This window comes from Tachypleus tridentatus, chromosome 2, assembly GCF_004210375.1.
Source record: "Tachypleus tridentatus isolate NWPU-2018 chromosome 2, ASM421037v1, whole genome shotgun sequence".
In the NCBI taxonomy this organism is placed as follows: domain Eukaryota; kingdom Metazoa; phylum Arthropoda; class Merostomata; order Xiphosura; family Limulidae; genus Tachypleus; species Tachypleus tridentatus.
This window is the reverse complement of record NC_134826.1, coordinates 151,268,998-151,294,246: the sequence shown is the minus strand read 5'-3', so window position 1 is coordinate 151,294,246 and position 25,249 is coordinate 151,268,998. Positions and strand designations below refer to the sequence as shown.

Sequence of the window (25,249 nt, the reverse complement as noted above, 5' to 3'; positions counted from 1 at the left end):
ATACTGTTACTTCAACAGCAATAAATTGTATATAATTTGTGAATTCATTGTGTACCGTATACATATATAGGTGTTGAATGTCTTTGTCAATGTATCAAAGCTTGTGTATTTGTCAATATATCATGCTGTTATATTAGCATATCCAAATAAATGTTTATAAACTGTGGTTAATTGCCTTAATTTTATAATTAAAGATTTGTATTGTTTTAGCAATTATAATTTTGTTTTTTGGACATTTTCATGTACTTAGAATCTTTACTCACAAGAAAAGCAGTATAAATAAAGAGTTTACCCAAGAAGATTGGAACACACTGAAACATTACAATGGTATGTGTTTGTTTCACATTGAGTTAAATTTTGTTTTTTCCTGTGGACTGAAAATTACAATTTTATTTGTAAAAAATAGTTCTTAAGTAGGCAGAAGGTTGACATCAATTTTTTTTTAAATATATCTATATATACGTTTGTTTTGAGCTTTGAAAATGTGTAAGTGTACAGTTTTCCTTATTGGTCGTAAGTGTACAGTTTTCCTTATTGGTCGGTATTTCTATGTCACTTTCACAATAATTTCTGTCAGTTTAAATGTCTCAATCAAGTAACACTTTTACCTTCTTTTGGCTCAATTTGTTACCTAGTTTTTGTTGAAAAAAGTTTAGTCACTCTATTTAAGACAGGATATTTTTGAAACTAAAATATGCTTTTGTTAGCTAAATAAATTTCTGGTGGTTTAGTTGTATCAGGCTTTGTTAAGGCAGATTCTTTATAGTCAGTGTTTGTGGCTTGTTGGCACTAAATCTACTTGTTTTAAAATAACATATTAAAAGCAAATCAAGCACATGAAACAAATGTTCTTTACACTGGTGATTACCACAGTTTTCTCCAGAGCTTTAAATAATTCTTTTTCCACACAGGCCAATTCAGATACATTGGGACACAATTGACAAGAAGAATTATTGTTCTCAACTATGTTATCACAATACCATTTGTGATAATTTTACTTTAAAAATTACTTCTATACACATTTTATCACTAAACTCTCAAACAATACAGTCTGGAAATATAATTCAGTAATGGTTATTTTACACGTATTTATACACTGCCAGAATTCCAGAACATTCTGTGTAATACCAGACATTCTGATGCAAAAATTCTCAATTAAACCAAAAAGAAACTGAGGAAGTTCTAGCAACACGATGCAATAATCTCACTATTATAAACACTTGGTATTTCATAACAGTTGAACAACATACCATATGATTCATAAACAATTACGTAAATAAAACTAACCATGATATCTCACTTCCAGAAATAGCTAAGTATGACACCCATGCTGTATAATCTGTTCAGATTATAAATGCTCCTATTAAACTTAAAGTGAAACAGTCAGGTGTATCTAAAAAATACTTTCAGCCAATTATACAATTTCGTATAATGGTGTATTATGCACACATATCATTTCCTCTACCATTTGTTGTATTTTTAACTTGTTGATTTTCATATCTTCCTCTATCATTATGACAATATTTTGTTCAACTTATCTGTTAATATCTTATCTAGTATTCCTAACCTTTGTTCTTTAGTTAGTTAATGTTTTCTGCTGTAAAGGATATTTGAATATATAGAACTGTAGTTTTCTTTACTGACTGAATATCACACGACATGGAGTGAGGTCTGTCATTGCATGTAGGTAACCATTTTAATTTTTGTTATTTTTATAAATGAATATTTTTATTTTACCACAGAATGACTATTCAGTTCAAATACCTTTAATCACCAAAAGTATGGTATCTTTATCCTGGTTAGTTTTTGTTGTTATTGTAAGTAATTCTATCTGACACTTATCAAGAAGTCATTTTAACTCAATATTCTACACTTGTGTAAATGTTTCAGTTTTGGTTTGAATAGGTAAATGATTTTGCAATTTATCAGTTAATTCAGTAAAGTAAGTTGTTTTTTTCTGTTGATTTAAAAGTCTTAGTGTTGTATTACTGTCATGGATATTCTTACAGAAAAATAAAAAATAATATTGGTGACCATCACTTCAGGTCATGTCCCAATGCATACATCAACTGTTTCTTAAATTTTTTTGAAATATAAATCGATTTTAAACACAGCTTTATTTGCCATGGAATATTCAAGCATCACTCAAAAAGTGTTTTTATTTCTGGTTCAAAGTAATTAGCAGGTTATATCTTCTCCTTCCTGTTTTCACTGCATCGAGGTTTGTCATAGGGTGTACACACACCTATGAAGTCAATGAAGATTGCATGTTATCAAAATCTGATCCAGGTATCAACACAAACCAATTGATTTGTTGTGTAAAGACTTTAATTATCACCTAAAATCTGGATATTTAAAATCAACGTCTTTACTATATTTGCTCTGTTGAACTGTATTTTAGGTTTTAAATTTTATATTCATTACTGATACCAAAGCAGACACTATACAAATCATTTTAAACAATATTCCACTTTCACTAATGATTAGGATATTTGGCATGACTCTTCCCATAGAACATCAATACATTTGAAGTCCAATTAGTTAATACTGAATTATATGTTGGAGACGAAGTGTTTTGAAACATGATGTATAACAACAATACACAAAGGCACTTCTCAAAACATTCTTCTTAAAAATAGTTACTTAATGTTATGTATCTGGCTTGTTGAATATGTAAAACTCTGTCAACTAATGATATGGCACTCTTCAATAAGTTATTTTAAAAGTTAACTAAGTAGCATAGTATTGGAATGTTTCTCAAAGCCTACAATTTTAAAACCTACAGCAGTTTAAAAGGTCTTTTTGTTTCAATACGATAAGTACACTTTTATGATAACATTGTGCTTTGGTAACAAACATAAAATTCATTATGTTAGCATAATACTTTTTATGTTTCCCATAATTTATCAAGTACGTATTTCATATTAATATTATCCAGATACTACTCCAATTAGAGTTCAGATGACTATGTTCAGTTTAAATGGTCAGATGAGAAAACAGCAAGGGTTTATAAACCACATCCTCATTCAGCTTGCAGCAAATATTGGAGTACATGCTAGAAGAATTGACAATGTTAGGCTGCTAAAAAGTAAGTCCATGATCTATGAAGTTTAGAATGAAAGATTGTTGGGCAGTGCAATCTGTATTATTAATGGTACTCACTTGTTTTTTTAATGTGTGTGTGTTAGTTTGATTCATGTTTTGAAATAATATAAATTCCAGATTAGAGAGAAACTCTTCTTTAATCCAAGATTTTGGATCACTTGCATTTTTACAATTCAAACTAAATACAAGGTTAACAGCAAACGCATACACAATGTAATACATATAAAATAAAACGATATATTAGAACAAAATAACATTATAATGGATATGAACTTCAGTCAGACACGAACTGATGGGTTACACATTGAGAATGAAACAGTCAAATAATTGCAGACTAAACATCTTATCACTAGTGATTCATAACTTTGTAATGATTGTTTCATCATATTGTGTTCTATTATTTAAATTAGTTGCTACACTTCATTTAAGATAAATGACAGACAGTTGTTTTTGTCAACATATTATAATATAGTGAACTTAATTCTGACTTCACTTCTAACTAGTTAGTTTTATTTTGCTACTTCTTATATTGTTTATCAGAACTAAAGTGCAATTTAAAAAACTGTTTAGAACCACCTTGTTACTAAAATCATTTTATCTGTTACACATGGACAACAGCACACATATTCAGACAAACATTCTTAGAAAATTGTTCATGTATGCATTATGTTTATTTGTTTAGCTAAAATAAACTTTATTTAGTTATTTTGTATTGTATCAAATTACAAAAACATGTTGAAGTGGTGTCTTCAGAAACGAATCTTTCATGAATAAGATTTAATAATGATGCTGTATTTTATTTAGTGATATCGTTATAAGCTGTTCAAGAGAAATTCAAACTCATTGAACTCTTTCAAGTTAGAAGTTTTTCTATATCATACTTACACAAAAATCCTTAAAGTATTTTTCATTGTCAAATGTCTTCCTACAACTCTCAGTGATCACTCAATACAACTGTTTTTGTGTATATATTGTAGTTCTTTTTTAATAGTACAGTTTCTAAGTATATTACTGTCTGAAATACTCAGCATGTAGTTAATCAGTGTTTTCAAGTATTTTATGAATATTGCTTATGGTATTGGAAATCAATGTATGTACTGTGGAAATATAAAGCATATATTTTGTGGTAGAAATACATTAATTTAATACGGCACCTTTTACAAGCTTGTATTTAATACACAAATATCTCTTTACTAGATCCAATGAAACTTCAGTTTACTATCCTTCCTGTCTTCGATTCTTTAAATCTTGAAGCTTCAGTAGTCGAAGCTGTACGAATTCTGTCTGACCTGGTTAATAGTGAAACACTGAATCTCACAGATGTTGCTGGTTACACGTTACAGGCTTTGCCTTACAGCCTTGTTTTAATAAACAATACAAAAGGTAATTTATAGCAAGGTATACTAAAGTAAGGTTTTTTGTCCTTGTTTCATTTGTTATCATTACAGACATACTATTTGAGTAAACCAATAACTGAGTCATGATCTCCACAAATCTATATAAAAATTCAATTCAAACTGAACATAATGGATGTTAAGTTGCATTTTAATGTATTGTAATACTTTGTGTTTCACACTATAGACGTGTGTGAGGAAACAATAACAGATTCAAGTAAATAACCATTAACACAACTTGAAGAAAGTGTACTAAGTAAAGATTTAAATTCCAAAACACATTTACCTCCATTAACACTCACTGGTACTAATCGACTACCAGGGTTTCTTGTTTGTCCATCTCAGCATTAGTCAGATTTCTTCTTGCTTGTTCTTGTCTGTTATACTGCACTGAACTGCTCTTTGTAAAATTTGTCTTATAATAGTCTCCACATACATCAACATGCCTTCTATCCTTGTACTGTATATAAACATTTAAGTCAGATAATGTTATCACTTTTCTTTGACGAAGCATCACTTACAGGTTTCCCAGTTTTACAATAATTAAGATATACTTTGAATGTTATCTTGTTATCCAGCTCATTCTGTAATAATAATAATTTTTCTTCTTCCAATTGGCAAGCCAAATTATGGTTTGAATTTCTGGATTATTGTATCTGACAACTGGGTATCTCCTCTTCTACTTCTGATATCTAGCATTAAACAACAATCAGAAATGGGGTCACTCTTGGTTGAAACTGTCAGTGATCTCATTTGTAGTGAAATGTATTTAGATCTGTGGTGTTTCTTCAAAAGGCTCATACCCTGCAGTTTAGGGTAATTATCGACATTTCGTGGAGACTGTAGCTTTACTTGTTTAGGGGCATTCTGATAGTCTGTTGGATTTTCATCCCTATAGTGGATCAGCAGTAAGATTAAGGACTTTTAGCACCAGGATTTGGTTCTCTAGGATTGATGTGGCAGATGGCCTGTAGTTGCTTTGCTGTAACAAAACACTTACTTTATCTCATAGGATGCTGGCTGTCCCAGATACTGGTAATTATCATACTTTTAAATAAAAAGAAAGAATATGCTTGGGATATGTTGGGTTATGCTATTTTTATTTGTTTTTCTTCTGTTGGTTCTTCAAGTGTGTGATGTTTTGGTATTTATTCCAGTTGCTTCTGAGCCTGTAATTTACTTGATGGCTGAAAGATCTGGGAGTAGAATGTTTTCTACATACATGGAAATTGTGGTTCATGTTGAAAGGTTTACTTGTTTGTCACATGAAGGAACAGCTAGCTCTCATCCAGCATATTGCTGTCACTTCATGGTTTTTCCTACTTACATCACCTTGTTGATGCATGTTTTCTTCTCTCAATTTCTGCTCCTTGTGTTTCGGGATTCTGAGAAGGACTTCCCATATCACTTGTGTGAGTCTGTGTCCCTAATTTAGCTTCAACATTTTCTTATGTTTTTCACTTCTGTTTGTTAAAAGACTCTCTGGATCACCAGTTTCATTGAGGGTGAGTTACATCCATTGTTAACATGCACCTTGGTTCAGTTTTCAGCTTCTACATTCCTCCCAGTTGCTGTCAGAGTCTAAACTTTCATTGATTCCTAGAGGGAAGTCATCGTACCTTCTCTGTTCATGAGTACCAATCTCTAACATCTGCTCCTAAGTACACTGGTACTCAGAGTAGATTCTGTCTGTATCCCAGGTTTCTACTGTTTAGTCAGACCACCAGCAGTGTCTGTGATTACTGTATACCTTCAAGTGCTGTAGTGGTTTGCTTCCAAAATTTTCTGAACATATGATAATCTTACACAATTAGTCGTCCATTTGTCCACCAAGCCTGGAGGGTTTCCATCTCCTGCAGTTCATTGAAATATGGAACTTAGTTGTAGGGTTATTTGAGTCTGGTTGGTCTGGAGGTAGTGAGAGAGTTGGCTAGTTCTTTAAGGTTTTTATTCCTTTTAGTATTAGACCTGTGAAATCAGAAGATTGGTGTCCAGTTATCAATCTTCCTTGTCCGTATTAATGCCTAAATTCTGTGTAGTTCACAAGTTAATCATTCTTTAATCTTTGTTGATTTTTTAAAGAGATTGTAGATGTCCAAGTTGGTTATTGTTGGCTCTTATCTGCACTTTGCCTTAACAGTGTAGTTCACCACTATCAGTGTTTGTGGAGCACATGGATCAGGAACTGCAGTTCCAGGTTTTCCTTCAGTCTTCCATATCCTTCACATTGGTTCTGTTACATGATATGGATCTTCTTATCCTCTTTATTCCACTCTATAGTGCCCACAGCATTCCATGGATGACTAGTTACTTCTAGCAACATATCTTCAATTGTAAGCTATTTCATCCTACTTCTACTTTTAAATACAACCTCGGCAGCTTCTCAGTTGGGACTGCAACATTTTTTCTTGCTCCAATTTAATATGTTGTCAGCCTAGGTTTGTTATATTTTTATCTCATTTCTTATTCATGCTTGGCTGTCTCCCATAGTGCTCTTTGCTTCAGAATAGGATGCAAAGATATCTTACCTTTCTTTCTCCCATTACACAGATGGTTCTCCCTCTTCTGTGAATGCAGGTATCAGTCAAATCCTTCATGTCTTTGAGATGAGAACATGGTTTGAGCTTCATAAAGGGTAGATTCTCAGTCTTCACTCTGTCTATTGCATGATTGTGTCTTATATTTCACATCAAGGAAGCATGTGGTCTGGGGTTCCTCATTTTTTAATTCTGGTTCTTGGGATCAGTCTTATCACCTTTCTTACTTGCCATGTTCTATGGGTAATGCTTGCAGTAGCAAGTAGATTGTCTCAATCCAAACAGGTTCTCCACACAGAATATGTGTTGCAACTCTAATTTGTGGGCTTTCTTCTCATTGGATCACCCAGCTACCAGCAGTTTAGTCTCCAGTATCTCATCTTTGGGCCTAGGTAATAGAAACTTTCCATCTGGACAAGATATAATTACCATTCTCATGCTTCTCAACACTTAATACACAACCTGGTGTACAAAATATTTGTTCCAACCCATTGCAGGATCCTGTTCATCGTAATATATTGGTGGCTTCACCCTAGTTTCTGTTTCTGCAGTCCCTTCTGACATGTCCAACTCTTCCACTCCATTTTTGCTTTCTGTGTGGAGGCAACCCTGATAGGATATGTTGCACCAAGCTATGCAGAAGCTAAAGCTTGTGGAATAGAGGTTTTACTGTCTTTCACACACCTTTTGGGTTTAATTTCTATGGTTAAGATGTATCTGTTTCTGCTTACTTTGAAGTTGCCAGTTGTGAAGTGAGGAAGTTAAACACTTTTCAATCAGTGGTGTCTACCATAACTTATCTTTTTTTAGTTGGCTCTTTTACAGATGTTTTACTTCTACAGTTGCCAGTGTTTATGGTAGCATTATTGAATACCATTTAATTATCACAACTACATTCTATTGTGTCCAGATACTTCACATCATTTTGGAGAGTTGATCTCAAATGACCATTTCAGTTACCTAAGAGGTAGATTTAAGTAATGTTTTCTTTATATACACCTATTTTATCCCATTTACCAGCAGGTTTATTGTTTGTAACTTTTGAACTGCAGACATCACTGGTTGGAGTGATTTGTGCTGTTTGTTCATAGACAATTTACTCGTTTTCTCTATGTCCTCACACCAGTTATTCTTATCCAGCACTCTGTGAGACAAAAAATGGATTCCACAGTTTTCTATAGTTCATCTACTTTCTGTGTCCAATCAGAGTTTTATCTTATTCATATTCAGGGAGGGTCTTGAACATATTGTTGCCAGCACTTTATTTTGAGCTCTGTTTTCTTTGTCCTTAACAGCCTGGTCATATTGTGTACTGGAGGTCACTGTACAGACTTGCATGTGGACCTCCCTCAATACTTTTATCTCACATTATTTGCTTTACCTGGCAGTTCATGTGCTTAACTATCTTAGCTATTTCTGCACAATTATTCAGAGGGGTAAGCATTTTTATTTCAGAATTCCTTACCTTGTTTTCATTGGATCTCAAGTGTTGCTCAGACAAAGAAGAAACACTGGTGGTCAAATAATAGCTATAATTGTCAGCAGAGGCAAGTATTATGAAAATGTTAACTTTCACCCTATCATATAACACAACGCCTACCTTAAATATGTAGCTATAAGAACAATGATACAGTTTTATAGCCTACCAGAAAAATATAAAATTAGAATTCAAAATTAAACTCAGCACTCTCAACAAATATAAATATTCCATAAAATGCTAAGTTCTAATTCAAGAGAAAACCTAGCATTAATGCAAAATTCAACAAATGACCAAAACTAGGCTTAGAAGTCTACTAATAATGACAATGAGATATAGTACCATTGGCTTAACAGTAAGGCTGAGAACTTATAACATTAAAAATATGCTTTTGATACCCACAGTGGACACAACAATGATAGCCCTTTGTGTAATTTTGCCATTAACAACAAATAATCCAAAATAATACAACATTAGATCAAGGTACTTATATATTTTTGTTTAAAACCAGTAATTTAACTAATCTCACTGAATCCTTGTTGATTAAACAAATGTTACTTTAGGAAAATAAATAAGTAATATGTTTTGTTATCTTATTCATTCAGAAAACTATCTTATGATTCCCAAGGGAGCAAAATTAATACTTCAGTTTTACAGTTGTTAAGAAAAGAGAATAACATTGTATCTGTTATGTTTTCATAGCACAAACAATATCTCATGTGAAGGAGGATGGAACATTTGTTGCCTTGTCTTGTGGATGTGGTGGACTAGTGCTTTTACTAATATGCTTGTTTGTTGTGATAAAAATATACAAAAGGTCAAAAAGGTAAAAATTATTTTAAAGTATATATATGTATATAAAATATTTATATATTTTTCAAGGTATAAAATTATGCAGATGTAAATTGTTATATACATATATATATATATATAAGATGAAAGTTTGTAACCTTAGTGGAATTATAATAAAAATTTTTGGTTACACATACATTGTTCTGAGACATCTCATCTTAATTGTATGTAATAAGCTACCTATTGCTCATCATTATTTAACATTTTTGGTTATAACCTACATTATATTGCCACAATGACAAGCAGTTTGAAGATAGTAACATCCGGTGAAATCTGAAGAGTTACATTTAATTAATTTTAAACACATTTTCTCTTGTGTTAATGCATATATAGAGATATTTTCACTGTAAAGTTTAGAGAAGTATTTGCTCTAAAAACAGTTTGTCATTTCATTCCTAGATTTTGTCATTTTCTCGATGGTTACCACTTCCAAATTATTGTATAAAAGTACAAGTTTGTGATAAGTCAAAAACATATCATAAACCAAGTTTTACACACACAATAATTTCATACTCCAACAGCAAAGGAAAATAAATGAGGCCTGTGAATTAGTGAAATAAACTAGAAAATACATTATTCACATATTATCTATTTCTCATTTTGTTCATTGGCTTCTGTTTACCTTTGTGACTTTACAATGGCTGCTATGGTAGGACAGAAGAATCTGTAAATATTTCTAGAAGATAAAATATAAATTCAGAGAAGAGAGACAGCTGTGTGAATATACTACTTATGTTGTCAGACGTAATCCTTAGGTGACCTGTTATTCTGAATAAATATATTTAACATTCATACATTTCCAACTCATGACAACTGAACAGCTCTTTGTAACACCCCTTGAAATTTGGGACCTTACAGAGAATAAGCCCATATTTACATGAACCCTATCAACGAATGTTGTGGTATGTAACCTATAACTTGGCACAAAGATCAGCTATAATCTATGACCTTTTTACATTTTTTTAACATGAATGTCCTAAGAAATGTGCTGAACTTGCATGAAACGTTTAGAGAAACAACTGAATATACCTTTTTAAAGATATACCCTACATTAATTGTAAAAGGTTAAAGAATAAGGATGTTCAGTCATCCCACAAGTAAGTTTCCTACATTCAGTTACCCAGACCTTAAACATCAATAGTTGAATCAAATTTTAAACTACCAGTTATAAGAAGCAATAGTTATTTCTTCTAGGTGACAAGCAAGATCCCATGGCATATACATGAAGGCAACACCTCCAGAAACTAACTAGATAACAAACAGAATTAAAGAAATATTGAATGACTGGAAATGACAACATAAAAATATAAAGAAAATATGAAACTGAGATCCAAGTTATAATGGAAGTATCAAACTAAATAATAATAAACTGTTTCCAGCCTTGTTTGTTCACTTATTTTGTGATCACTATCTGTACAGTATAAATTATCAATGTTTAATCGTGTTCTATGTTGACTTTTTCAAAATACAGCAATGGCAAAACATATATGTAGAACAAGATATTCCTCTTAAGTGTATATACATTTTACCCATAGAAAAACAGCCTTTCAAATGAAACATACATCCATGACATCATTTTAAATAAATCTTTGTGTGTTTTAAAGTACTTATTTATTGAGCCAAGTGGTGTTGTGATTGAGGCTTCAAATAAACCTTTGGGTCTTTTAAAGTAAATATTTATTAAGCCAAGTGGCATTGTGATTGAGGTTTAAAATAAACATTTGTGTCCTTTAAAGTAATTATTTATTTAGCCAAGTGGCTTTGTGATTGAGGTTTAAAATAACCAGTGGTCAAGAATCATAATATTTTATTGCAAAGGTTAAGATTGATACTTCCAAGTCAACTCAATCTGTGATAGAAGTTCATCCAGCAGAACAAGGTATAACATCCAAGTCAACTCAATCTGTGATGGAAGTTCATCCAGCAGAACAAGGTATAACATCCAAGTGAACTCAACCTACGATAGAAGTTCATCTAGCAGTACAAGGTATAACATCCGAGTCAACTCAATCTGTGATAGAAGTTCATCTAGCAGTACAAGGTATAACATCCAAGTCAACTCAATCTGTGATAAAAGTTCATCTAGCAGTACAAGGTATAACATCCAAGTCAACTCAATCTGTGATAGAAGTTCATCTAGCAGTACAAGGTATAACATCCAAGTCAACTCAATCTATGATGGAAGTTCATCCAGCAGAACAAGGTATAACATCCAAGTCAACTCAATCTATGATAGAAGTTCATCTAGCAGTACAAGGTATAACATCCAAGTCAACTCAATCTATGATAGAAGTTCATCCAGCAGTGCAAGGTATAACATCCAAGTCAACTCAATCTATGATAGAAGTTCATCTAGCAGTACAAGGTATAACTTCCAAGTCAACTCAATCTATGATAGAAGTTCATCCAGCAGTACAAGGTATAACAGCCAAGTCAACTCAATCTACGATAGAAGTTCATCTAGCAGTACAAGGTATAACATCCAAGTCAACTCAATCTATGATAGAAGTTCATCTAGCAGTACAAGGTATAACATCCAAGTCAACTCAATCTATGATAGAAGTTCATCTAACAGAACAAGGTATAACATCCAAGTCAACTCAATCTATGATAGAAGTTCATCTAACAGAACAAGGTATAACATCCAAGTCAACTCAATCTGTGATAGAAGTTCATCCAGCAGAACAAGGTATAACATCCAAGTCAACTCAATCTATGATGGAAGTTCATCCAGCAGTACAAGGTATAACATCCAAGTCAACTCAATCTATGATAGAAGTTCATCTAGCAGTACAAGGTATAACTTCCAAGTCAACTCAATCTATGATAGAAGTTCATCCAGCAGTACAAGGTATAACATCCAAGTCAACTCAATCTACGATAGAAGTTCATCTAGCAGTACAAGGTATAACTTCCAAGTCAACTCAATCTATGATAGAAGCTCATCCAGCAGTACAAGGTATAAGATCCAAGTCAACTCAACCTACGATAGAAGTTCATCTAGCAGTACAAGGTATAACATCCAAGTCAACTCAGTCTGTGATAGTAGTTCATCTTGTAGAACAGAGTGTAATTTCATGATATTTTATTGAAAATAAATCATCCAGACATGATGGAAGTTTTTGTTTTGTCTGAAGAGGCAGAAGTAGACATAAGCCTCCGTTGGCTGTGATTACATGTGGTTGTTTTGGTGACTGCTGAGTTATGGTGAGGAAATCAATAAAAATGGACATACAGATTGTATGTACCCATTGATACACTGACTGATTTAAAATGTATCTGATACAATTGTAGGTTTGAACCACACTGTTGTCATGGATAACCATGGTCGATAACTTGTAATTTACAACATACTGTAAGCACTTTCTCAACAGGTTCATATATTTTACATGGCCTTGTAACTATCAAGTTATAAGTATAATAATTGTGAAAGTAGTTAATACAGTTTTAGGAAATTTGACAAACTTTCAGTAAATGATAAAATTTCAAGTAAGTATTTTCACTAAAAATTTGTTTATAATTGTATGAAGTTAAATTGGTTTTATATTATTCATATTAAGATTAAAAATACATTTCTTCATTTGAAAATATTTAATTTTCATTTCCAAAGGCTCTAAAACATCTTGTATAAAAATGCAAATGTTTTTTGTTTTCTTTCAGAAAACTTTATATTTTATCGTATTTTTCTCTACCCTAACTCTGTGTGAGATCATTTGATTCAGCCAACCTCATAACCATCATATAAATTTAGGAAATAAATCTAAAGTTGCCAGTAGGTTAAAGTTTTCTTTGATATATTGTTTTGGTAGAGTGTTGATTGTGTAAACTGGAATGGATGACAACTGTCTGTTGTAGAAATGTCAATGTAAATGATGACAGTTTGAAAGTCTTCTGTTTTCATCTGTGAGTCAATGTTTGTTAGATATGTGTGGTGACTGGTTTGCTTATCCTTGGTTCTGATTGGTGGGAAACACTTCATTAACCCTATAAAGTCTTCACTAAACATTAATAGAGATGAACAGTCTATGTTCATCATTGGTTGAAACCTCATGTAGTCTTTCCACCAACCAGAATGAGAAATAAACAAACCAATTACAAATATCCTCCACAATCTACCAGTACACTAGAGAATCCTGTAACATCTTATACATACTAACCAAAAGACCAAGATGGAACACTTTTGAAATGTCATCCTCTGTGCTAGGGTTTCTACAAGTTAGTTACCATCCATTCAACTTTACTCAGCTTAAAGTTTGTATGTCTACATCCACTTGAACTTAAATTTTTGCCCATTGAACTATGTCTAACTAACAATTCTGCAACACAAGCAATAAATCACTTAGTGAACATCCATCTTACATTAGAATATGTTTAGATAGTTTATTCATCACTCCTTGGTAGTTGTAAAGTTAACTGATAAATACATTTCATTTTAAGTATATTATTAAAAACGTTTTATCCTGTCATGTTGTATAACACAGCATGTTTCAGATAAGGTTATGTTGTTTTTTTTCTTTTAGCAAAGTTGTTCCTGCCACCTGTCCATTAACTAATGAGGTAAAGTGTTTTTTGTTTTTTTTTACATTCTATTAAAAGTACATAAAGTGAGATTTTTGTTTCATGGCTTTATATACTTTGTTCCATTATAACTGTATTCAGGGTGTTTATTCTGAAACACACTGTTTGTGCATTTTATTTTTGGAACGAGTGAGTATTCATAAACTTTTATGGGTTTTTTTCACATTTCAAGTTAATCCAGAGATATCAATGACAATATTCTGATTCGATTAACTGATACTTTCTAAGTCTTTAGCCAGTTGTATTATTATAATTACTTTTATTATAAATATTATATGTCATTAAATTGTTTTCAGTACATTAAGTGATAAAACTGTCAGAACTTCAAATAAATTTTAAATATTACGTGAATGGTAAAGTCAGTTAGTTTGAAACCGCTTCATAATTAAATAATATACAGTTCTTAATTTCTTCCAGATCTCACAAAACAAAAGATGTGAAACGTGTTTTGTATTGTTTTAATACAAGGGTGGAAATACAGTAACAAGTTTTAACACTGCCAATTCTACAATGATAATTGACATGTTGATGATGTAACCAATAAAAGTTGGTATTTCCAGTCACATCCCAAATCATAACCTTAATAATCTTTGTTATTTTCTGAAATCCCTCATGCAAGTGATAAAACTGAAATGTTATTTCATTACTTCTTTGATTAAAAATCCATTAAGAATGATAATAAGGAATGTGAAGTAAAATCATCTTTGGTTAAGTACAATATTATTATATTGTTAGGTTTGTTGTTTTGGTCTGTTAGATCAGTACAATATTTTACCATGTGCTGATTGGTTACATCTGTTTTTGATTAACTAAAATTTGTAGTAGTCACTTTCTTAACTATAATTTTCATAGCTTCCATTTCATCTACACCATCAGATTTTTCTGTCTCTTTAAGTAGGTTTAAACTAGTTAGATTTTGAAGCTTTGAACTATTGCTTGTATGTATCCCTTCTTTTGATATCTTTTACTACAAAAACCAGTAGCAATATCCTTTTGACCTTTATTACATGCAGAGAGCCTCCCAGTGGCACAGCAGTATGTTTTCAGACTAATACTGCTAGTAACCAAGTTCCAATACCTGTCATTGGCACAGCACAGATAATTCATTCTGTAGCTTTGTCCTTATTTGTAAACAAACAAACACACTTACATGCTGAGGTAAATAAATTTTTTAATTATAAAAATTCAGTGAGATTGGTGCCAATTACATAAAACTTTCTTGTAATACACTAAAAATAATTATTATGGTTCTGTCTTCTGCAGAAAGAAAACAATGATGTTCGTGTGGATTAAACTCCAGTTGCACCTGCTGCTGTGTCGTGCTGTGGTGTTCAATTTCTTCTTGCACGTTTATGACATTAAACTTGTGTTCTGCAACTTTGAGAAGGATGGATCTATTCACCTTTCCAGTACTGCTGTTAATTTCAACTAATATGTAGTGAAAGTTTTCAGAAGCTAGAGAGTTATTTTATTACATGCAAGATTTTTAGTAATCACAATAAATATAAAATAAATGAGTAACTGCAATGTTGGAAATTATGGAAGAAAATAGTTTCCTGCACTTTCCACTTTCAAGTTGCTTACAGACTTTTGATGTATAATATTAAAATTTCATACAATATGAAACATTGTTATGACTTAAGACATAGTTTTTCCAGACCTCAGTAATATAATCTCTCGATCCATGAAATGTTGCCTTAAAAATGTGTTTTAGTTATTATTCTTTACTTACTACTGTACTAAGCCTTGTTTCTGAACACATTAATAACAAATTGCTGGATAGAATGTAAAGGCACATTAAAAACAAAATTTAGTATCACCAAAAGTGGGCTTGCTTCTTAGGTTGTGTTGATGAAGACAGAAACTCTTGCAGACAAATGAAGTCTTTATTTCATGACTTATTTATCTTTGTATAAATTAAACAAAACTCAACTTGTGAAACTGTAATTAGTCTTGTACATTTTTACGATTATTAAATCAAGCTTAACTGTTATCACAACATGGTTGAATGACAGTGATGTTTCATAGACTAGTGTAATAAACACATAAGATTTTGGAATTAAATGTCTCATATAACATTAAAAACTATTTTTACATACTTTTATTCTCAGCCTAGTAATCAGTTTAATGAAGGTTAATTTTACAGTTAACAACCTAAAAAAAATTTTCTTTTAACTGAAAGAACAGTTATAACTAACAGCTAGTCCACATAATATTTTTAGCTGACTGGGCTTAAAATTTACATCTATACTGTTAGTCAAGCTTGCAGTTATCAATTATGTTTAAAGTTTTACAGCAATGTGTATTCATAAAAGATGTTACGAGTTTTTTAAATACAAAATAATCATTTATACACATCAGTTGCTATAAGTGTCACCATTTTTACCTAGGATATAAGCACAACCAAAAAATTCAAACCTCTGAGTTTGATCGATTTTTTTGAATTTTTATTATTAAAAATATATTTACCTCTGAATGTATTTGTCTGTTTGTTTGGAATTAAGCACAAAGCTACAACTGGGACTACCTGTGCTCTAATCACCACAGGTATTGAATCCAGTTTCTGGAGGCTTTGGATCAAGATTTTTCTTTAATTGGTGCCATGAGCTAGGTGTGACAGATCAAGTGCAAAAATTACATCACATTCAAATAATCTTTAACACATTTGTTGTCACAAAAAATACCATGAACTTTTGAAAGTGGTAGACCTGGTAGAGCTACTAATGTTTTTGGAATGAAAAATGTTGTGATTAGAAAGTTTGGCAGAGTAATTTGTGTGTAGTTGTATTTCCTGAAGTGAATAAAGATAAGTTTGAAGGACTAGAATTTGTTATACAACATTATCACCTAAGTAGAGACTGACAATAATATATTGAGCTCATAATATAATTTACTTCATTAAGCTGTGAAAAATTGGTATCAGTATGAAATTATCAAACTGAAATGAGTCATATAACTTATTTAAAAAGCACATGCTCCAAGATTAGGGCCTGGCATGGCCTAGCGCGTTAAGGCGTGTGCTTCGTAATCTGAGGGTCGCGGGTTCGCGCCCGAGTCGCGCCAAATATGCTCGCCCTCACAGCCGTGGGGGCGTTATAATGTGACGGTCAATCCCATTATTCGTTGGTAAAAGAGTAACCCAAGAGTTGGCGGTGGGTGGTGATGACTAGCTGCCTTCCCTCTAGTCTTACACTGCTAAATTAGGGACGGCTAGCACAGATAGCCCTCGAGTTGCTTTGTGCGAAATATCAAAACAAAGCTCCAAGATTAATCCGTTCATTAAGGACAGGTCAAAGAGCATACATAACATTTTAGTATTTTCAAAATTTAATTAATCAACCTTATCATTAAATTCATAAATACAGTTGTGCACAAATTTGATGTTACTTTGACGAAGTATGTAACTATAAGACTTGAATGCGGTAATCAAATGAAGTCGACCACCAGAATTTCTCTAATTTTCATAAATATTCAAGTTTTTTGAATGATGTTTCAGTTTCTCAAAGTTGCTCTGAATCAACATATTTCATAATTTGTTTCAGACAAAACTGGAAGATACAAAAGATATATTTAAAAGAAACAATCATTTTTAGTCTCGTACATTGAACTGGAAATTGTGTTTGAAAATGTCTTTCTAATGAAACGCCAATTTTATGCAACAAAGTGCAGAATTGTTTGTAATAATGTGTAATTTTCATCTTGAAAATTACAAGCTATAATTACCAAATTACCTACTTCATTAGATTTTCACATTGAAAAAACGAAACATACAATTATAAACTAATAAACAATCAAGACGTCATCAAAGAAATAATAAAAAATGAATAAAATGGTAGACTATATTAAAAACATTTCGGTGAGACATTGTCCGTACACTATTATGCCTATCATACAATATCTATAGTGGTCAATAAATCAAAAATTCAAATTATCTCCACCCACTATTCCATTTTATATTAACATTTTGTCTTCTCACGCCCGTTTCTCTTAAATACGTTTACATAGACCATAATACATAAATCTAATAATCATTGGTTTCAAGGAGAAAACTATAGCCTTACCGGAAATGTTTGAGTTTGTTGACTCACTCGTTGACCCGAACAGATTTTTTAAAACTTACGTGTAGCGTAGTTATAAAATGATTGAAAATCAAGTTATTTAATTTTATTTGTTTTGCAAATTCATAATACTTTAATTTTTTTGGAATGCGTATATGAAACATTCAGCCCCCTGTTAGTACAGCGGTATGTCTACGGATTTGCAACGCTAAAATCAGGGGTTCGATTTCCCTCGGTGGGCTCAGCAGATAGCCCGATGTGGCTTTACTCGAAGAAAACACACACATTGAAACATTCAAAAATTAATTTATCTTCCTGCCCATTAGAAAGAATAAACAAGGATTAGCACGTATGAAATAAAATTGCAAATGAATTTTGTTACATTGTTTAAGTTCTAGGAATCATTATTTCTGAATATATTTGTTCATATACTGTTCTACGTTCTCTGACGAATAATTAAAAGTTAAGCATTTACAAGTAAACAGTAGTAATACATATATAAGCTGCTACTCAAAATCTTAAGGCCAATGAACATAAAGAAAACAAATATGCATTTTGCATTGTTGGACTCAACCACTTATTTGAGTAGAGCTTCGAAAGATGAAAATAAGAAAAGTGAAAATAAAAGTAAAATAACTTTTTTAGCATTTAATAAGGAAAATGGGAATACTATAAAATTAGCCTAAATACTAGCTGGTATAAAGTTTAAGACCATACCAGAAAAAGCCCTAACCAGTGTAGGAAATGGCCCAAGAGAGGTCTTGGGAATAAATTCAAACATTCGCTTTGGCATGGTCGATATAAGCATTTGCAGAAGGCTAGTTGAAAAGTTATTCCAAGTAGTGAAGATGGCTTCACGGAGATCATGCACTGTTTGTTATTGACGTTCATTTCTATAGATTTCCCTTGAAATCCACCTCAAACATTTTCAATGGGGTTCAGTTCAGGCGAACACGCTGGATGGTCGAAACGAATCACGTTATTCTCCATGAAAAAGTCCTTTGCCCTGCAAGCATTGTGGGTTGCAACTTTGTCCTGATGAAAGATCCAGTCATTTCCACACAAGCGAGGAACTTCAATCAATAAGGATGCCTCTCCAACATGCCAATGTAGCCAGCTTCTGTTTCACGCCCCTGTATAACCTGATGCACCATTGTTCCATGGAAAGAGAAAGCATCCCATATCATGATGAAACCTCCTTCACTGTGTCGTGTAGAAAATATCTCCGGTGGGATATACTTATCGTGCCAGTAACGTTGGAAGCCATCTGGACCATGCAGGTTAAATTATTTCTCATCAGAGAACAGAACCTTCGTCCACTTTTCTACGTCCCATGTTCGGTGCTTCTCAGCAAAGTGTAACCGAGCTGTATCTTGGTGTGGAAGGAAGCGTGTTCTTTGAAAACGCTTACACTTTTTAAAGCCTTTTTAATCCCGTTTTATTGTTCTTGAACTGCATTCTGCGTCCGTAAGGGCCTTAATCTGGTTTGACAATCTGCTGGTGTCTTGCTGGACAGCCGGTTGAATCCTCTTGCTGAACGCTGGCGAAATTTTCATGGGCCGACCACTTGAAATTCTCGTTCCATATCCCTCAGGGTCTTTTAAGAAATTTGAAACAGCAGTTTTACGACGCCAAATCTCACCAGCGATGGCACGTTGAGAGAGACCTTGCTTTTGCACGTTCAAACTCTGTCAACATTTTAGCCTTTGCCATGTGTTTACCTAATCTAACACAGAAGATATCAGTGGGAGGTGTTGACAACGCTAATGCTTGAACACAGATGACTAAATTTTGCTACGTGTTTACAGATTAACGCTTCTTTCTGTATGGTATTTAGGCTAATGTCATACTGTTCACATTTTCCCTATTATATGCTAAAAATTGTTTTTTTTTTTTTTTTGTATTCCCTTTTCTTATTTTCATCTTTCGAAGCTCTGCTCAAATAAGCGGTTGAGTCTAACAACGCAAAATGCATATTTTTTCTTAATGTTTATTGACATAAGATTTTGGCCAGCAGTGTTTAAAGATATTCATAAACACTTTGCATATCTATACTGCTAATTTCTAACCATCCAGCAGAAGTAGCGTCCAAGTATCTAATCTATCAAGTTTATTGTTTCGGACAGTGTATAGAAATGTATAACAAAACACTTTCGGAACTTTTGTTTTTACTTTATGGGATACTCTTTGCAACCATTGTACTGTAAACAAGACAATAATTCTTTCTTTCACTCTGTTCTGAGAGTCAGGATTACGTTAAAGTTTCTGTGACTCATCAGCTTTTTGCGACTTACGTGCTTATTTGCTATATATAGTGTCACATACAGAGTAGTGGCAGAATGATAATTCATTGCGTTATGTTCGGTAGGTTTCTAATTCAACTGCTAACAGTATGATGAACATAGACTATAGATATGAAAAGGTTAGAAGTAGAAACTTGTGGGAGAAGTGCTTTGGAACTTTGAAGTAAATATTAAAAAGGTTTGTTTATTTGCAGTTTAAACATAAAGCTACACAACGGACTACATGTTACACTTTTCCCACCAGAGTTGTCGAAACCCAGCTTTTCACGTTATTACTGTGTAGACATGTAATAGTCAATAAGGGCGGATTTATTTCTTATTTAATTTTCCTTTTTTTTGTGATGGTTACGAGTTTGGTGAAATTAGCCAAACTAGCATAGTTTTGTTTGTTTTGAATTTCACACAAAACTGCACGAGGGCTATCTGTGCTAGCTGTCCCTAATTCACAGTGCAAGACTAGAGAGAAAGCAACTAGTCATCACCACCCACCACCAACTCTTGGGCTACTTTTTTACCAATGAATACTGGGATTGACTTAAACATTTTAACGACCCCAACTGGCTGAAAGGGCAAGCATGTTTGATGGGACTGGGAAAACTCGCATTGAGAAAATAACAAATGAAGTTCATATCTTTAACGAAAAATAATGTTTTAAATTTCTTTACGAAGTTTTATATTTTACGCAAGAGTAACTTTATTACTTACAGGTGAATAAAAATAATTTTAATTACACCACAAATTTATTTCACACGTTGTCAAAGTTACAATTTTAAGACAAATCAAACCAATAATGTTAAAGAAAGCAACTGCACAAGCTTTTTCCTCGTCACATTAGTGAAAAAAGAAATATAGAGAGGAAACTATACAAAATATAACTTGAATGTGGAGAAACAGAAAGTTTCTAGAAAGTTAGAAACGTCCTGGTCGAACTTTAATGATTGCAGAAAGAAATGGTGAAGACTTTTCAATATATTATTGTAAGGAAATTGATTCATTAGGCTTAGTGATTGTTATAAGTTTCTGCTATAACGTAACACAAAACACTTCACAAAGTTTATTGTAAATAAAAAGTTAACACCAGAGCTAGCTTACAGTTTTCTGAGGCCAGAATACAAAATAGCTCGCAGTACCCTCTTCTATAGGTCAAAGACCTTAAGTAGCTCATTCAGTTTGCCATATTAATCTTCAATACTGATTACGTCAAGGCCTTTTTTTTCTGAGCTCTAGAAATTGTGTCTACATTTAACTCGCACTATGGCTAGATCTATTATGGAAACTAAAAAAAAAAAAGAGTCATATTCATCTATTTTTTTCATTTCTGTCGGTCTTCACTGATGATTACTGTAATATGGATAGTTATAAACTACAACTGATCATCTTGGCCACGTTTTAAATAGTATGAACGATTGTTAAAAAAATGATGTATGTTTCATTTCACAATATACTGAGGCATAATTAATTCAATTGTATCATTTTGAGAATACGGTTTAAATAGATTTCTTAATATTTCCGTTCCTTAAGAAGCTCTTCTAATACTGGATCTTATTTATTTAATAACTCAACTATAGTAAGAAAATTATCACAGCCCTCTTCAAACTCCTCTTTGCTCCCTCTAAAAAGTTGATGTGGCATAACTTGAGGCAAAATTATATTGCTGATGTGGTCAAAAACCTATGATGCCAATAAAGTGCTTGATTTTTTTAGCGTTTAGACTTGCATCCAAATTACTATGAGATCGCCATTATTCATAAACAACACAAGATTGTATGTCTACAACAGATGTTTCATAGTTTTGAAAACGAATCAGAGAAACCTATAATCCAAATAAGAGAAAGAATTGTTCTCTTGTGATATCCAAACAATCAACATGGTTCACAATTACATTTATTCAAAGTCGAGAACACGTTATATTTTGACCCAAGCTTTAGGCTTCATTTCGTAAAAAACAAAGAATATCCACGTTCCTTATCTAAGCTGTTATCGTGTGGGCCCTTTTAAATCTACATAGATTAGGGTCTCAGTATGTCAAAATTTATAACTAGAAATTAACCTTGGGTGTACATGGTCCCATTTTCAAAACAAAATAGACCTGTACAGCATTTAAGTTATCTTTAGGGCTTGTGTATTATGTTGGATATTTATAGTTCGCAAAATCCCTGATAAAGAAATTGATATGTGTTGAATCTTAATATTTATTATTATTACTTTATTACGTATTACCATTGGCAGTAGTAGAATGTGGTTATGTAGAGATTTGTTAATGTCTTCGAATTCGTCGTGATTTTCTAGTACAAAAATCTAAAAGTTTGTTTGAGGTAGGTCTTCTTACAATTTCTTTACTAGTGAAAAAATAAGTAATTTTAGGAATACTTTCAATTTGTATTTCTTTTCACGTCGTATTTTATTGTTAACAGCACCATTTAAAACATGTTTATGTCATTTTGTAATTCCAAACCGCGACAACTTTACCAGCTGTTATTGTTATCAGAATGCAATGTACCTTATACACTCGGCTGCGTGGAACATACAATTTATATTGATTCTGAAATCTTTTAAAAATTGTGCGACATTTATATTAGAAAGAGGAACTTGAAGACATTTACAATAAATTGAAGTAACATTAACTAAAAACAATAATGATACTGTTTGTGATGTATTTAAACCATTAATAACTGTCCAAGTGCCACCATTGTCGCAATGTTTTCTGGTCTTTTTCTGCACACTAATATATAAAAGTTATGGTAACTTGACACAAATTATCAACGTTAAAACCGAACACACCATTAACGAGGGGCTCTGGTGCATTAGCACCAACTTCATTTTCTATAGACACGACCTGATTTATTATAATCATGCTTTGTCAGGATATCAAAAGGTGTTCACACAGTATCAACTGTTGTTGTAACAACAGGCCTATGTGAATAGTGTTTCCATCAAGCAGTATTTTGATATTTTGTTCGTCACACTTAGTGACTTCGATGCCTTTCGCTAACACCGAGGTCACCAGACTGTTTGGAGAAAGGCATCGAAGTCAGTTAGTATGACGAACAATGTCAAAATACTGCTTTAGACTTTTATTGGTAAACCTCAAAAGATTGATAAAGAACTGTTAAAATTATAAGAAACCTTATGACAAGTATAATTAATAATTATTTTCCTTAGAATATAGAATTGATTTCCTTTTCCTCCAGCTGTCTTATCTTTGTACTTCAGTTATTAACATATTTATTATTTTTTATGTTGTGTGAATATACATTTTTTCCTGTTTGTTCGAACGTTGAATTTTTTATCCTGTATTTTATATGCATTTATTAACACGGTTAAAACATATATACGGTTTTGCTGCTTTACATTGCTTAGTAATCGTTATGTTGTACATTTCACCAGCTGTAATATACGTTACAATTATCAGTGTGCTTTGTAAACTCTATGCCTATTTATTGTATGGTAGGCCTTGTACAGTTTACTTATTTATGTATGATAATCATCGTCGAATAATGAACTTGTAAGATTTTTCTTTAAACAAATTTGGTTGTCGTTTGGGTTTTTAATATCTTTGGGGGAAACTTCAAAGGCAAACCCGGGGCGCTCAGAAACTGTTGTTTCTCTTCAGCCCCACACGCGTTAACGGTGAGATGAGACCTGACGAGAGAGGTACAAAAACATGGTGAACAAACTTGAATTGTTAGTGTTAGAATATTCCAATCATATAGGAAAGATAGGAGCAAAACAGTTGGGCTGGTACGTTGAGGATGAGTTTCATTAGCAACAACTGGAGCAGGGAGATCAAGGCTGCAGCAGGTCACACGTGTCAAAGGAACCGGTGACATAAGTAGAGAAGGTGAGGGAAAGAGAGAGAGAGAGAGAAGAAAAACAAAGAGAGAGAGGAAAGAGAGGTATGGAGAGAGTGATAGAAAAGAACAAGACATAGAAGGGTTAAGGGAGAGAGCAATAGAAAAGAACAAGACATAGAAGAGTTAAGGAGAGAGAGAGAGAAAGAAAAGAAAGGCAAGAAGAGTTAAGAAGAGAGAAGATCATAAAGAAAGAGAGAAAAAACAAAGAAACAAGGCTCTCGAAGGTCTCGGGGAAAGAAGAGAAGAAAAAAACAAGACATCAGAAGGGTTATAGGGTGAGAGTGAGAAAAAAAACTCAGACATCGGGAAGGAGTTATGGGAGAGAGAAAGAAAAAGAACTCGAGGGTCAGAAGAAGGGTTCATGGGAGAAGAGAAAAAGAAAAAATCAAAAATCTCGATCGAGAGATGAGAGAAGAATGAAAGACATCGATGGAGAAAGAGGTTCTCGAAGGTTCAGAGAGAAAGAAGAAAAAAATCAAAAGAAAAGATCAGAGGGTCAAGGACAGAGTGAGAGTGAAGATCATCAAGACATCGAAGGGTTAAGGACAAGTGAGAGTGAAGAAGAAAACAAGAGAAGAAGAGTTCAAGGTAAGAAGAGAAAAGAGACAAGAGGCAGAAGGGTTAAGGAAAGAGGTGAGAGAAAAAGAAACAAGACATAGAAGGGAAAGTTAAGGACATAGAAGGGTTAAGGGAGTCATAGAAAAAGAACAAGACATAGAAGGGTTAAGGGACAGAGTGATAGAAAAGAACAAGACATAGAAGGGTTAATGATGAGAGTGAGAGAAGAGAACAAGACATAGAAAAGGTAAGGGAGAGAAAAGAACAAGACATGGAAGAGTGGGTGATAACAATAAAAAAAGAAGATGGAGAAACAGAGAGAGAGGGGTGGGAGACAGAAGGTCCTTTCAGAACCAGGGTACCGGGGATCTATAAATCCAATGGCAGGAAATAAGATGTGGGGGAACCCGGAGTACACGGAAAAAGCAACTTTCACTGAGTGGGCGCCGAAATATCTACCCACCCAGTGCCCAACCTGACATGTAAAATATTAATGACATATAAATGGGTCATCCTGTGGGGTATGAGTCAAT

The 25,249-nt window shown here is 32.9% G+C and overlaps 1 protein-coding gene across 1 annotated transcript; it reads left to right on the top strand.

The window, feature by feature from the left end:
• Positions 1 to 229: 229 nt before the first annotated feature.
• On the top strand, positions 230 to 16,765 carry LOC143245370 (uncharacterized). The gene is made up of 6 exons (XM_076491631.1): positions 230 to 327; positions 2,939 to 3,088; positions 4,303 to 4,488; positions 9,216 to 9,339; positions 13,886 to 13,922; positions 15,207 to 16,765. The coding sequence occupies exons 2-6, from the start codon at positions 2,962 to 2,964 to the stop codon at positions 15,234 to 15,236; spliced, it is 504 nt and encodes a 167-aa protein (XP_076347746.1). The 5' UTR covers positions 230 to 327; positions 2,939 to 2,961; the 3' UTR covers positions 15,237 to 16,765.
• The last annotated feature ends 8,484 nt before the right edge of the window (positions 16,766 to 25,249 follow it).